At 48.3% G+C, this 16,275-nt stretch overlaps 1 protein-coding gene and 1 pseudogene across 1 annotated transcript; one reads left to right on the top strand and one right to left on the bottom strand.

Moving 5' to 3' along the window:
* Nucleotides 1-418: 418 nt before the first annotated feature.
* LOC136523290 (beta-carotene isomerase D27, chloroplastic-like) lies at nt 419-4,124 on the bottom strand. Its single transcript, XM_066517018.1, has 5 exons — nt 3,495-4,124; nt 3,182-3,283; nt 3,062-3,086; nt 920-953; nt 419-436 (listed from the first exon to the last, which is right to left on the bottom strand). The coding sequence occupies exons 1-5, from the start codon at nt 4,096-4,098 to the stop codon at nt 419-421; spliced, it is 783 nt and encodes a 260-aa protein (XP_066373115.1). The 5' UTR covers nt 4,099-4,124.
* Nucleotides 4,125-9,863: 5,739 nt separating this feature from the next.
* On the top strand, nt 9,864-11,672 carry LOC136523289 (uncharacterized; annotated as a pseudogene).
* Nucleotides 11,673-16,275: the final 4,603 nt, after the last annotated feature.

Here is a 16,275-nt window from a genome sequence, read left to right as displayed (position 1 = left end):
ACTATAGATGTTATCACTAGTACTTCATATGATACGTTGAAAATCAAAAGAGAAACTGATAATTTTCCTTAATCACTTATGCAGGGGCTGGCTAGTTCTATCGGGTGCTCTTGACCCCCCACGCACCCCCACTACCGTCCTGGGATGTCTGTGCAGGAAACACTTCCCCGGCCTTGTGGACTTGAAAGAGGGGTGGTGGGAGCCGTCCTGGTCGTGGGACAGGTACAAGCTTGGCTCGGATGACGAGCAGGACAACAAGCATGAGCGGGTTTTGGCGGACTTTTGGGTAAGTGTCTCACAACATAGCTCAATACATCTCCTCCATTGGTTAAGTCTTTTATTGAAATAATGAACTGATACATCGTGTGTGTATGCAGAGGTACTTCAAGGCCGAAGAAGGTCGAGAGACCCTGGCGGATTAGACAGCACACAGAGCCTGTAAGAAGTACGTCGGCGACATGATTCACAAGGCGTGACTCTAGGCCCACGTCGACTACTACAGGTCCATCAATAAAGAGCCCCTCAACAAAACCGGCGCAAGAAATGTGGCGCTGACCAAGGAGCAATACCTTCAGGTAGGTGAATAATATTGATTCGTTTTGAGATTTAGTAGGTCCAGAATTGATCTTCTTATATGTCAAACACTTGATGATGTGTAGGTGCCGGCCTCGTGGTGCATGTCGCATAGATCGGCATGGTCGAGGATCGTGGATAGGTACCTTGACCCGGCGTACATCGCAAAGCACGAGCAAGGCAAGCGGAAGCGGGCACTGAGGACCTGTCCAACTCACCACCAAGGCAGCCGCACCCACCCCGCATTCAAGCGGGCACTTGTATGAGATGTCATTTATCTATTCTAATGCTCAATTTTGCCTGATTTCTAATCATCTTGCCGTCTTTCTTGCAGGAGGTGGCACACCCGGACGTGCCGGTGTCGGAGTTTGGGGCATGGGCTGTGTCCCACATGGGCCTAGTGAAATCTGGTGTCGTCTTCAACCCGGATGCCACTGCCCAGGCTTACTCTGACCCGAGCGTCCACGCTAAGGTCAGAGACTATGCGGAGGCGGTTAGGGCGCTCCGTGGCTCAGATCACAATCTGAGCACTGAGCCCCTTGAGACAGAGGTGATCGTGAGGCTAGGGCAAGGCAGGAAGCACGGGCGGTTGTGGATTGCAGACGGCGCCGGCTCCTCGAGCTCTGCACCCTCTCTCTCCGACGTGAGGGCACGAAGCACGGCCAGAAGCCTTCCCATACGTGCACGGCCTACTCCAACACTGTCGCGGGTCAATGAACTTCAGGTAATTCCGGTTTCACTGATCGTACTTTGAACGTTACACACATTGATCAGATTTGCAATACTGAAATATGTGATTGAAACACTGCAGGCCGAGCTGGCAGAGACAAGGGAGACGCAAGCGCACCTGACCGCAGAGCTGGAGGCCACGAAGAAGCAGATGGCGGACATGTATCAGATCATGCAAACCATCGGGCAAGCATCGGGTGTCCAAGTGCAGTTGCCAGCTCCAGCTCCGGTTCGACACTTCACTCCTATGAGTATGAAAGTTTAATGCGTTCGTGCCGTTGGGATTGTCGGCCTTCGTGCCATTGTGATTTTCGGCCTTCGTGTCGTTGGGATTGTCGGCCTTCGTGCCGTTGTGATTGTCGGCCTTCGTGCCGTTGTTTCTTGTAGGTTGGAAACCTCCCCGTGCAGGGGAGGTGCTGCCGAAATTTTCAATTTTGAGTCTAACACATTCAATCTCTTCTCTTTTGTGTAGCCTCCGTCGGTGGGTTCAAACAATTCCGCTACCGTGTCACCGGCGGCTGATCGCGTCAACCCTTCGCTCCAGTTCGGTCCTTCACCGCAGTCTGGGGGGCCACACCTGCAGTTTCCGTCGCCGTAGTAGGGATGTTGAACTTTGTGATGTTGAACTTGTAATAATAAACTTGTGATGTTGAACTTTGGTGCATTTGTGATGGATTTTCGATGGATTTATTAAATATGCGTGTGCTTGTGATATATAATGCATGTTAGTGATATAGATGTGATGATTGATGTATATATATATATATATATATATATATATATATATATATATTGTCTGTTACAATGGAATGTAAAAAAAAATTACAATTCTCGGGGTCTTTGCCGAGTGCCTTGCCGCGACACTCGGCAAAGTATTTTTTTAAAAAAATTCAGAAATTCTTTGCCGAGTGCCTAAACAGGGGCACTCAGCAAAGAAATTATTTAAAAAAATAAAAAAAAACTTTGCCGAGTGTCTGGGCAGGGGCACTCGGCAAAGTAATTTTTTAAAAAAAATAAAAAAAACTTTGCCGAGTGCCTGGGCAAGGGCACTCGGCAAAGTACTTTTTTTAAAAAAAAATAAAAAAAAACTTTGCCGAGTGCCTGGGCTAGGGCACTCGGCAAAGTAATTTTTTAAAAAAAATATTTTTTTGCCGAGTGCTGGGTCGGGCACTCGGCAAAATAATCGTTAACGGCCGGCGCCGCAACGACCGAAAATATTTTGCCGAGTGCCGCCCCAAGCACTCGGCAAATTTTTTTTTATTTTGCCGAGTGCCCGAATAAAAAGCACTCGGCAAAGACCCTTTGCCAAGAAAAATTTTGCCGAGCGGACTTTGCCGAGTGCTACACTCGGCAAAGCCTTTGCCGAGTGCAAAGGGCTCTTTACCGAGTGTAAAAACACTCGGTTGAACCTTGCTCTAAAATGTCATATGCATATATTTTCTTTCTTGATCAATTAATTCCTGTGCAAGGTGCATAGACACAATTCTATAATCCTCAACTACAATTTTCCAGTATTTTAAATTTGAATCCATTGATTACATACTAAACTAGCTAGCTTATAACAACAGTTATTTCATTCCAATCAGGTTGAAATCTCTAGCAAATTTATCCTTGTTTTCTAATGGAGAATGTACTAGATTTACCTGGTGCCGCCTTCGCCGCAGGCCGGGGCGTCGGCGAGAGCGCTGCCAAGCTCTTGGCCTCTTCCTCTTCTCCTCCTCCTCTCTTTCTCCTCCTCCGGCGGCGTGGCGCGGGGGGCGGGGCAGACGGCGTCGACATGGAACCTGAATGAAGAAACAGAAACGAGCAGCATGTGTAACCAAACCGTTTTGCAAGTGCAGAGCTTCAGTTTGTGGTTGTGGAATTTGGGAGCACTCACAGAGGTTAGGGTAGCAAGGTTGCTTTGACACTGGATCCTCTTCCAAGGGTGGTGGCACCTGGCCCTGGCCGTATATCATCTCGCAGCTCATGTCTTCAAAATCTGCACGCAGATGGATCAATGTTCATCAGTTCATGATATGATATAATAATCGGATAGCTAGACTGATGTTTCTGAAAGAGAGAAAAAGGCCAATTGGTTCGCTGAACATCATGACCATATTCAGTGGTCACTGTTTCTGCATTTCTGGCATTCAGAACTGAATTAAATACAAACAAATGGCAAGGGATGAGCTTCTTTTTAGATTACTCACTTGGATTCATGGTTAGGGGGAGTCCAAACTCGTCGGTGAAGAAGTCCTGGGTGGGGATCTTGCACATGTTAACGCACATCCCGACGCAGCCGCTGTTCTCCAGGTACCTGCATTTCTTGATGAGCACCCCGCTGCGCTGCCTGACGCCGTCGATCTCCACCTCGATGACCTCGGAGGGACCAACGAGCCAGCGGAAGGAAGGGACGGTGAGCGCGGCGTTGAACTCGCACGCCCAGCGCGTGGGCGGGAGCAGCTTCCGGAACTGCTCGGGCGCGCCGGGCGGGAGCATGGACAGCAGCACCTCGCGCACCGCCTCCTGCTGCTGCGCTCGGGTGCGCCCCACCATCACGCGCCGCGACACGTCCACGAAGCTCTCGTAGTCCCAATCCCACACCGCCTTCTTCTCCGGCTCAGGTGACTGCGGCTGCGGCTGCTTCTTCTTGGTCGCGTACTTCTCCATCTTCCGGGCGAACAGCCCCATGAACGCGCGCTCCAGCGGGCCGTCACGGTACTCCGTCTTTTCCCCCATGGGCGCCGGCGCCGGCGCGGTCGCCACGCACCGCACGGTGCTGCTGCTGGCCCCGGCGCGCCGCTTCTTCGGCATGCTTGTCGGCGCCCTCTGGCACGTCCCGGCGCGCGTGGCGAAGCAGAGCTCCAAGGGTCGCGGGCGCGCGGGCAGCACCGGCGCGCGGGCGGCACGGGCGAGCGGGCGGTGGCGTGTGCGTGCGTCGTGTGTGCGGGGTGCATGGCCGGCCCAGCCGGGAGGGGTTAAATCTCCCTTTGCCGAGTGTCCCCGATCTAGCACTCGGCAAAGGGTTTTTTTTTATTTTTTTAACCACCTCTTTGCCGAGTGTCACCTGGCCTAGCACTCGGCAAAGAAGTTTTTTTTTTAAAAAAAAATCTTTGCCGAGTGTCCCAGATCTTGCACTCGGCAAAGATTTTTTTTTGGAAAATACTTTGCCGAGTTCCCCTGACACGCGCTCGGCAAAGATTTTTTTTTCAAAATATCTTTGCCGGCAAAGAGAATTTTTTTTAAAACAATTCAAAACCTCTTTGCCGAGTGCCTTATTCTTGGCACTCGACAAAGACCCCCTTTGCCGAGTGTCATACCCCGGCACTCGGCAAAGTTTGTTTTTGTTTTTGGCCTCTAAATTTTTTGTGCAGCTCTTTTAAAGTACCAGAAACTCCTAGTTAGAATTTGAGGATTTTTTTGTGACTTTTTGATATATTTAGTTATTTTAAAAGGGCTGCACAAAAAATTTGGATGTCAAAAACAAAAAAAACTTTGCCGAGTACCGGGGCATGGCACTCTTCAAAGAGGGTCTTTGCCGAGTGCCAAGAATAAGGCACTCGGCAAAGAGGGGTTTTGAATTTTTTTAAAAAAATTTCCTCTTTGCCGAGTGCCTTCACAGGGGCACTCGGCAAAGACATTTTGAAAAAAAAAATCTTTGCCGAGCGCCGTGTCAGGGGCACTCGGCAAAGTATTTTTCAAAAAAAAATCTTTGCCAAGTGCCAGATCTGGGACACTCGGCAAATAATTTTTTTTACAAAAAAACTTCTTTGCCGAGTGCCTAACAGCAGGCACTCGGCAAAGAAGGACGTGGCCGAACACCGTTACGCGGGGCAGCCTATGCCGAGTGCCGCGCTTTTGTCGAGAGCCTTTTTTTGCCGAGTGCAGCAAAGAAGGTCTTTGCCGAGTGCCCGATTTTTGATACTTGGCAAATCAGTTTGCACTCGGCAAAGATCTCATTTCCAGTAGTGTGTACTGATGTACTGTCTCTCTATTTTCTTCTTTTCTTCATCTATCATCTTCTTCTCGACGATGGATGAGATCATGCCTTGCATATATATTATATTAGTATGATGCAAACGGAGCAAAACATTTTTTTATCGCAGATGGTTACAATCGCCGTATTACAATGCATGATGAGTTGGTTGTATCTTGGTATCGCAACCAGCTCCTAACTCCAAAATAGTTTTCAGGGATTGGACATAAAAGTACATGAAGACTTAAGGGGTCACCATTTACACCTCCAATGGCATGCCCCTTTTCTATTGATCAGATGCCTATAATAGAAATAAAGATATTGACAGTCGCACGTGCTCTAACTTGAGTTTAGAATCCTAATAGAAATAGCGCTCATACTTGCATTTATGAAAGTCTTGGAGGGGACTATATAAACGAAGGATGGAGGATATAAACATCGACCAAGCCAACACAAAGGTCTAACCAAGGTTTGTAAGGAGCAATTAGAAGCGCTCAAGATACAACTCTATTGCAGGGGACTATATATATAGGACAATAATAGGGTCCTAGAGGAAAGTAGTGTAGCGAGAGAGCAAAAATCACTTGTACACTTTTGGGCTTGTCCTTATAGAATTTGTGGTTGGATTTGCTTAAATTATAATCTTTTGACGTGTAATTTTCAACATTGTTATTTAGGGGTTTCTACAAGACATCCACGTTGTTCTTTATACGGTGTAAGATTGTGTTATACTTGCAATATTCTTTCGAAGGTTTGAGATCTATGATGCATAACTAGGGATATCAGATTCTAACACTCACCAAAATGTGTAATCTTAGTTCAAATGGCCTCACTGTTACTATATCATCTCAGACCATATACCTACAAACAATAGTGGCAAGGGACTGTCCCCAAATCAATGATACTTTCAACAATGCAGATCACATACCTAAGCCAATTCTTCCTCTTGAATGATTTTTAAATATTAATATTTACGATATCAAGTAAGAAGTGTTATCCATCATGGAATATATGTTTATAGTACACACATTTGGAGGAATAATTGTTGATATCATTTTTTATAAATCTAGTCCAACTTAAATTAGCTTGACATAGAGCAAATTTACAATTGAACTTTTTTTTGGCCAGAGGGACATGATTAGAAGAAACCTTAGCAACAGATCGTATTTCATTGGATGACAGGCCACTGAGTAGGCCAATGGCACATAATTTTTCTCATTAGATGTAATGACTATTATTAGCAACAAAGATTTAGCCAACAAAATTGACGGGAGCATAGTTTCCAACAATTTCTTTCCAAACCATAAAGTTTTCCGACTCGCTAAAAATTATTGAATAGAATAAATAAGACCATCTCCAACAGTTCCAATAATTCACTCCTAAAATATAGAAGACAATTTTACATCAAAATTCTTATACTATTTCTAAATTATCCTAACTATTTTTATATATTATTTCTATCTTTTACATTTGCATCAGGAACCCTTTCTTACTCTTTATTCTTTCTCACGTCCTTCCACCTTTAAGCCGATGGATACACGCGTAGACGCGCGGATATATGGGCGAGATCGGTCTATTTTTTCAAGCGCGGAAAGATTGGGAGGTGGGATTGGGTCTGAGATGTTTTTTTTTCATTCTTGCTAAAAATCCTAGATTGAGAAGCTTTACTCTTTTGGAGATGCTCTAGATGTGTTTTGCTCATTTTCTTTGAGAGGATATCTAATTTATTTTTCTCTTCTCTAGAGCACCTCATTAGGATTAATAATAACGTAGAGGCTCAAAAGTACTCTTCAATTAGGAAAGAAGAAATTTATAAATAAATGTATGATTATGGGAGGAATTCTGTTTTTGAAAATAAATCTGCACAAGATTTTCAAATTCTCATTCTGCATATACGTTGATGAGTAATCAGTGGACAATGTTGCGAATGTCCCTTGTGATAGAAAGGACTAAATTAAAGATCCAAAAAAAAAAAAGCCAGGGTCCCACAATATTAACGTGCTGATAAATCAAAAGGAAATTCTGGCATTGGGGAGCATTGGATCCCTTTGCTAAAAGGAAAAGGTTAAAAACCAATGTCGAAAAAAGGATTAAAGGGCAAAGATGCACGTTTTGCGATGAAACAGAGGTGATCAAATCAGTCATGATGAGAATTAGATACTAAAACAGAACACATATGGGTCGTTAGATTTGCATTCACGCCATGCATCTCGTGTTCATCGCGATGTACTAGCATAATTTATGATCATATATATAGTTGACATACACGCAATGCTACTATGCTAGCTGTGTGTCAACTCAATTCGCCAATGCAACAACACAGGAGCACGTACTACACTACGGGAATCAGGAGGTTTGCTGAGTGTCAGGGGCACTCGGCAAAGCCTAAAAAACCCTCGGCAAAGGGTTTGTCGAGTGTCGACACTCGGCAAACGACACTCGGCGAATTTTAGTCGGCAAACAGACTTTGCCGAGTGTTTTTTTGTCGGGCACTCGGCAAAGACTTCGCCGAGTGCCAAAAAAAAAACACTCGGCAAAGATTTACACTCGGCAAAATAAAAATGCGAAAAACCCAAAAATAATAGCAAAAAAAACCCGAAAAAAGGAGGCCACCACCGGCCAGCGCGCACCCGCCTCCATCGAAGTCGCTAGATTTTTTGCGCAAAATCCGCGGCTAACGCGGCCGGCGGGATTCGAACTCACAACCTCTCCCTAGCGTCTCTGCTGCTCTACCACTGCACTACACTATCACTTTCACTTGTGTCTAGATTCCGTTATCTATCCTCAAATATTATACTAAACCAAGAGTAAATTGCTTGTTTAAGGCCCTAAACGAATTCAAATCAAAAAGTGGTCAACTACAAAGTTTCATAACTTTTCGAGATCTACAATTTTCATTTAGGAAGTTTTTCCATCCGAGGTCGTTTGAAAAATTCGAATTTCAAATTTGAGAGATTCAAACGTAGTTTTGCATGATAAGATGATTTAAAATAAAAAGTTGTCAACTACATAGTTTCATAAATTTTGGAGATCTACAATTTTTATTTAGGAAGTTTTTCCATCCGAGGTCTTTTGAAAAATTCAAATTTTAAAATTTTCAAATTCAAACGCTGTTTTTGCATGACAAAATGATTTCAAATCAAAATGTTGCCAACTACAAAATTTCATAACTTCTCAAGATCTACAAAGTTTATTTTGGTCATTTGTTCATCCGACATAGTGATAGTAACATTGTTCACAAATCTTATATATCTCTTCTACTTTGATGAAACTAATATGAGAGATATGAGAGATGTAGATTTTATGAACAACGTTATTGTCGCTTTGTCAAATGAAGAAATGACCAAAATAAACTTTGTAGATCTTGAGAAGTTATACAACTTTGTAGTTGAAAAGTTTTTCATTTGAATTCATTTAGGGCCTCAAAAATTAATTCGAAAAACTGATTTGCCGAGGACAAAAAAAATACACACGGCAAAATGCCTCTTTGCCGAGTGCCAAAACAAAGGCACTCGGCAAACTTAATCTTTGCCGAGTGCCAGAAAAAAGACACTCGGCAAACTGAGAGTAAATTGCTTGTTTGAGGCCCTAAATGAATTCAAATCAAAAAGTGGTCAACTACAAAGTTTCATAACTTTTCGAGATCTAAAATTTTCATTTAGTAAGTTTTTTCATCCGAGGTCGTTTGAAAAATTCGAATTTCAAATTTGAGAGATTCAAACGTAGTTTTCATGATAAGATGATTTCAAATCAAAAAGTTGTCAACTACATAGTTTCATAACTTTTGGAGATCTATAATTTTCATTTAGGAAGTTTTTCCATCCGAGGTCTTTTGAAAAATTCAAAATTTAAAATTTTCAAATTCAAACGTCGTTTTTGCATGACAAGATGATTTCAAATCAAAATGTTGCCAACTACAAAATTTCATAACTTCTCAAGATCTACAAAGTTTATTTTGTTTATTTGTTCATCCGACGTAGTGGTACTAACATTGTTCACAAATCTTATATATATCTCTTATACTTTCATGAAACAAATACGAGAGATATGAGAGATGTAGATTTTATGAACAACGTTATTGTCGCTTTGTCAAATGAAGAAATGACCAAAATAAACTTTGTAGATCTTGAGAAGTTATACAACTTTGTAGTTGAAAAGTTTTTCATTTGAATTCATTTAGGGCCTCAAAAATTGATTCGAAGAACTGATTTGCCGAGGGCCAAAAAAGTGCACACGGCAAAATGCCTCTTTGCCGATTGCCACAACAAAGGCACTCGGCAAACTCCATCTTTGCCGACTGCCAGAAAAAAGGCACTCGGCAAAGACGCATTTTGCCGTGTGCCGAAAAAAAAACACTCGGCAAAATACATCTTTGCCGAGTGCCAGAAAAAAGGCACTCGGCAAAGACGAATTTTGTCGAGTGTTTTTTTTTTACCGAGTGTATTTTATTTGGCACTCGGCAAAGACCGTCTTTGCTGAGTGCCCGATAAAATACACTTGGCAAAGCCTCCGGCACTCTGGCAAAGTGCCGGTTTCCGGTAGTGCTAGCTACTTCTCGCATTACACGCATCCTAGTCCTAGTAATACTAACAGCTAAATTAAGATGAGTCACAACGCGAGCAGCGAAAACTGCAATGCTACGCTTCAGTCGTTCGTGTACAACCTGACGTCCTCGTACGCCGACCAGAGGAACGAGGCGACCATGGTGGCCACGTCCGTGGTCATGTTCGCCGTCGCGACGCTCTTCTTCAACCTCAACCTCTTCAGCCGCCTCTCCGACATCAGCGCCATCCTCAACCCCAGCGTGCGGCTCTTCCTCTCCACCTCCCTCTCCCTCTTCCTCCCCGTCATGTCCTACCTCTTCTCCGAGGCCAAGAACCAAGGCGCCGCCGGCCAGATGACCGAGGAGCTCTCGCTTCGAGCTCGGGTCATCCTCATGTGGATGCTGCTGGTGGAGCTCCTCCGCAAGAAGGTGGAGGCGATCCTGGTGGGCGGCACCCAGGAGTACTCGGGCACCATCGAGCGCGCCGCCCGGATCGCCTGGCTCGGCTACCTCGTCTTCCACAACCTCAGGAGCGCCGGCAAGAAGGCGCTGTACGGCATCTTCTGGGTGCTCACGGCGGCCAAGCTGGTGCAGAGGTTCGTCACCGTGGAGCTGGCCAAGCGCTCATTCGCCTACGGCAAGAACCCCACGCTTGTCGCCTCCTACATGGCTCAGATACTCAAGGAGGAGGAAGAGGAACAGGAACAGCAAGACGACGGCGGTGGATCGGAGCTCCTGAAGCGGTGCAACTATGTCGTGGCGGGCGAAGAGGACTTGGAGAAGAAGGCCGGCCCTGACGGCTACGACCTCGAGCATGAGGCGTTGAAGGAGGCCGTCGCAAGAGACGACTCCACGGTCGTCACGGTGGGCAAAATCTGGAAGCTCGCCGAGAGCGACGAGCTGCTCGGGAGGGAGAGGGACCCCAGGCTAAAGAGGCTGTGCGGCTGTGCCTGTCCATGGCGCTCTTCAAGCTGCTGCGCCGGAGGCTGGAGGACTTCCCCATCACCGGCGCGGAGACCCGCAGCTGCCACAACCTAATCTTCAGAGGCCTTATCTTCGAAGACGAAGATGACCGGATGCATCCTGGCCCAAGTCCGGAGTTCGCCACAGAACCTCTTCTCCACCGTGGACACGTCCATCACCATCTTGCTCCTCCTCTCCTTCGCCTACGAGGAGGTCTGGGAATTCGTCGTGTTCCTTCTCTCCAACTGGTTCATGGCGTCGCTCCTCTGCAGCTACGCCTCTACCCCGCGGTGGCGCGAGACCCCGCTCCTGGGCGGGATCATCCGCCGCATCCTGTGGGTGCGCAACATGCTCAGTCAGCGCAGCGTCTCCTTCAAGCAGCTGTCGCTGCTGTGGTTCCCATTCTGCCGTCTCTCGTTGGCGCTGCCGACCAAGGCCGTGCCCGTCGAAGCCAAGAAAGCCATCGTGAGCCGCCTGGCGAGCGCCGCCGCCGGTTCCGCCCCTCTGAGCAACGGCAGGTCCGTGGTGCAGTCGGATGCGGAGCTCTCGTGGGCATGCGAGAGCGCCGCCGGCATCGCCGAGGTCATCCTCACTTGGCACATCGCCACCGCGCTCTTGGAGGCGAAGCGCCCGCTGCCGAGGCAGACCAACCGCGAGGTGGCCACGGCGCTGTCCAGGTACTGCGCCTACCTGGTGGCGTTCCACCCGGAGCTCCTGGCCGAGGTATGGACGGAGGTCGTGACGTACGCGGCGCCGACGAGCAGAGAGGTGCACGTCATGGCACATAAGGAGGCGCTGGCGCAGGGCGGCGAGTTCATCACTGTGCTTTGGGCGCTCACCACCCACACTGGCATAGCCCGTAGGCCGCCGCCCCCGCGCCCAGCCCCGGCGGTTGCCTGCGTTTAGCTTGGTGTGTTTGGGGAAAGGGAGTTGATCAGTTGGTGTGTTAGTGTGTGCTCGTAAGCTTCTTTTCTAACCACGCGAGAGTGAGAGTAAGAGATGAACTCCTTCCTTTATTACCTTTGTGTGCTTGGTTTGGCATATTCATCGTTGCCATGGCATTGTTGTGTAGCCCAAAAGTTTAACAGCTTTGTAATTTTAAATCCTGAAATACATAGTGAATGTATACGTTACTCAGATTAAAGTACAGAGTTACTCAACAGGTCAACATGCAATATTAGAATCACCCTGCTAACCAGCGAACGATTGCTAAGTAACAAAACAAGTCAACGTTTTGACCAGCACTGCGACTTTCTTTCTTTCGAAAACAATCGTTTCCACCGTCTCTAATCCATCATTCTATTTTTAAAGAGTTACAAGGTTATATCCATAGTTTTCTCCCCCGTGGACGGCTCTAGGCACTACTGGAAACAGAGACTCTGCCGAGTGTCAAAAAATTGGGCACTCGACAAAGAACTACACTCGGCAAAGAGTTCTTTGTCGAGTGCCGGACACTCGGCAAAGAAGGACACTCGGCAAAGGACTTCTTTGCCGAGTGCCAGACTCTCGGCAAAATCTCTACACTTGGCATAGGCTGCCCGCGAAAACGGTGTTCGTCACGGCCTTGTTTGCCGAGTGCCTGCTGTTAGGCACTCGGCAAAGATTTGATTTTTTTAAATTTCTTTGTCGAGTGCCCCAGAAATTTTTTTAAAAAAAAATTCAAAACTGTGCCGAGTGCCATTCATAGGCACTCGGTAAAGAATTTTTTTTAAAAAAAAATAAAACATCTTTGCCGAGTGCCTTCTGAGTCGACACTCGGCAAAGAAATTTTGAAAAAAAAAATTAAAAATATTTGCCGAGTGTCGTATGGCTAGCACTCGGCAAAGAATTTTTTTTAAAAAAAAAATAAAAACACTTTGCCGAGTGCCTACAGGGTTGGCACTCGGCAAAGAAATTTTTCAAAAAAAATAAAAGCTCTTTGCTGAGTGCCTTCCGGGTTGGCACTCGGCAAAGAATTTTTTTTTAAAAAAATAAAAATCTTTGCCGAGTGCCTTACGGGTTAGCACTCGACAAATAATTTTTTTAAAAAAAATTAAAAATCTTTGCCGAGTGCCTGCAGGGTTGGCACTCGGCAAAGTAACCGTCAACGGGACCAGCGTTGTGACGGTCGTTTTTCTTTGCCAAGTGTCCCCGGGGCACTCGGCAAAGCCTTTGACAAGTGTCCGATAAAAGACACTCGGCAAAGAGGGCTTTGCCGATCAAATTTTTGCCGTGTGTTCTTTGCCAAGTGCCATACTCGGCAAAGGCTTTGCCGAGTGTAATTTGGCCTAGGCACTCGGCAAATAACCTGAATCTAGTGAGGGGGGAATGGTCACCGCCTGGAACCCATCGGTGGTCACCATTGGCACGCCGGCTAGGGGTCGCTTCACTCTAACCACCCCCTTCACCTCCACTACCTCTAACTACACTTTCACGGTCACCAACGTGTACGCTCCGGCCGACCATAGAGACTCGGATCTCTTCCTTAGTAAACTCGCGTCGATTGAGGTGGACGACTCCGTTCCCTGGCTTATAGTGGGTGACTACAACCTCACCTGATCTACAACTGACAAGAACACCCCCGGCTTTAACAGTGCGCTTGCTACGCGGTTCAATGACACTATTGACTCCCTTGCACTCATGGAACTCCCCCTATTAGATCGCTCCTTCACCTGGAGCAACAAACGTGAGCAACCGACCCTCTCGTTCACCCTGATCGTGCTCTGATCAACAATACTTTCAGCGCTACCTTCCCCAACGCCTCCCTCACATCCCGTGTGGGCATCACCTCTGACCACCATCCCTACCTCTGTTCCCAAGCCGACCAACTTTCGCTTTGAGAATGCCTGGCTCAACCACCCTAGCTTCCTCCCCTGTGTCACCTCGGTATGGGAGTCCGCCACTGTGAACTCGGGCGACGATGCGGGCGCTAGATCTGGTGACTCGAGGCAAGGCACTTCGGTGCGCTGCGCGCGCCAGGGCACGTAAGCACCGTTCCGCTCCTATTACTTTCCACAACTGTTCTTTCATTGTGTTTCTCTTGGATATGTACGAGGAGACTCACTGCACACGCTATCAGCAAGTGAATACAGACTCAGAAAACTCTGCCGGGAGCGCGTCTCCCAACTAATCAAGGATCGTGCGGCATGGTGGAAACAGCGTGGCAAGTGCCGGGCTTTGAAAGAAGGAGATGCCAACACGCGCTACTTCCATGCGCGGGCGTCGAGTCGGCTGAGGCACAATAAAATTCAGCTGCTGGAAGTCGATGGTGTCGAGTTGTTTGCACATGATGACAAGGTGGCTGCGATCACCGCTTACTACACAAGGATCCTTGGGCACCAGGTAGCCACCTCCTGGGCGTTCAGCTTGGAAGAGGTATACACTGGTCGACAGAACGCGGAAGCTAAGGCCCTCACGGCCCCGCTCACTGATGCGGAAGCTTGGGCGGCTGTCAAGTCGATGAGCTCGAGCAGTGCGCCGGGTCCTGACGGCATTGGCCCGAGCTTCTACAAGGCGGTGTGCAGCACCGTTGGGGCGGACATCATGTCCTTCCTGCATGCCTTCCACGCTGGGCAAGTGGATACACAGAGGATCGACTGGGCGCACATCGTGTTGATCCCGAAATGCATCGACGCGACAACCCCGTCATCCTTCAGGCCAGTTTCTTTACAGAATTGCCCAGTGAAGATTCTTACCAAGGTACTCACGGCCAGGTTGCAAGCCCAAATTCAGAAATTGGTGGATGTTGACCAGACCGGCTTCCTCAAAGGTCGATCCAAATCTGAAAACTTTATGTACGCCATGGAATTAGTGCAGTGCTGCTACAAGAGGAAGGCACCGACAGTGGTTCTCAAACTGGATTTCGCAAAAGCTTTTGACTCGGTTGATTGGGCAGGTCTGATGTCAGTGTTGCAAGTACGGCGATTCTGTCAGCGCTGTGCCTGTGCAACAACCGGCAACAGACGCTGATCAGGCAAGCTACGATGGCAAGAAGGCCCAGGAAAGGAGGGAGCGCCAAGCGCGGCCCAAGTCCAGGAGTGTACGTTTCTTCGGCCCAGAGTGGCGCCATGGGTGAGCCGGTGCGACGGCAGAGAAGCCCAGGGGCGTTGCGTGTGTGCGTGAGTCACCGTCGGCTTATATGCCGTGTAGAGGACAAAGCAGGGGTATGGAAAAACAGTGTATGAACTCTCTTCTCAAGTAATCGAGATTCGTCCGTGGCCGTCCCCGTGCTCTGCTCCCTTCCTAAGCTCCGATTCTCCCCTTCCAACTCCGGTTGCTTCCTTCCTCCTCCGATTGCTGCTAACAATTGGTACTCGGAGCCACCTTCCTCGGCGCTACTCTCGTTCTCGCCTTGATCTGGGATCGTAACCCCCGTCGGCAGCGGATCGCTGAATCCTCACTCCGGTGAGGAATCGCGTGAACCATAGGTCCGATCCGAGGCTGGTCCGGTCGGCGTGAATCTAAGGTTGTTGCCCACCCATCCCTACCCTGGAGCCCCACCAAATAGATCACGACCATTTCACTCGTTTCCGCCGAAATCTGGGAGCCATGGAGCCCAACTTCAAGCTGATGTTGGATGAGATGAAATCCATGCAGACAGCTCTCGAAGGCAGCATCGCGGCGGTCAATTTGTCGCTGGGCACCCGCATCGGTGCCGTCGAGCGCACAATCTCCGATCGCTTCGGTCGCCTGGAGGATGCAGCGAAGGTGTTCGACGAATGGAAGCCCACTGTCGACGAGTCCGTGAAAAACCTCCGCGCCGAGATCGGTGCCATCCGCAAGTCTGAGGAGGTTGTTGGTCAGATGCGGGAGGAGATGACGGCTTTGCGCAAGACGGTGAGCCGTGCGGCGCTAGATGCAGCTCCAAGCGCTGCGTCGGGCGTCCTGTCTCCGCCGGTGATGTCCACGGCCGCGGCAGGCATGCAGTTCGGCAAGCTACCTTCCGTGATGACCATGACGGGAGCGTCGTGTTCAACCAAACCTCCTCCAACGGGGACCGCGGCGGGAGTGTCCTTCTTCACCGGTCCCAAGGTTAATGGCCCGTTGGTCGGGCACGGCGTCGAGCACCATCACCGGGGATTCGAGTTCCAAACTCTGTCCCCGGTCAAGGGTACGCACAGTCACTTCCCTCCCTATACCCACCCTCATCCACAGTCCCTTCCTAGTCCGGCTTTTGCCCTGCGTCGATCATATTCTGGTTCCATGCTGGATACGGGTCAGGATGGGGTGACACTGGGGTTGCGCACACATGAGGCACCCGAGCTCTGGGATCCTAACCCATCTCATGACAAACTCCCTAAACTGAATTTTCCCAAATTTGATGGTGAAAATCCACGTCTCTGGCTTCGCAACTGCACTGATTATTTTGAGATGTACGAGGTGGCTCCGCGTCGCTGGATCAAGGTATCCACGATGCATCTCACAGGAGCCGCCGCGCGCTGGTTTCCCGCTGTTGAGCAGCAAGTTTCCAGAATGTCTTGGCCACAATTCTCTGCCTTAGTGATGGAGCGCTTTGGCAAAGACCAGCATG

The sequence above is a fragment of the Miscanthus floridulus genome, chromosome 18 (genome assembly GCF_019320115.1).
Source record: "Miscanthus floridulus cultivar M001 chromosome 18, ASM1932011v1, whole genome shotgun sequence".
Taxonomy (NCBI): domain Eukaryota; kingdom Viridiplantae; phylum Streptophyta; class Magnoliopsida; order Poales; family Poaceae; genus Miscanthus; species Miscanthus floridulus.
This window is presented reverse-complemented; position numbering and strand designations above follow the sequence as displayed.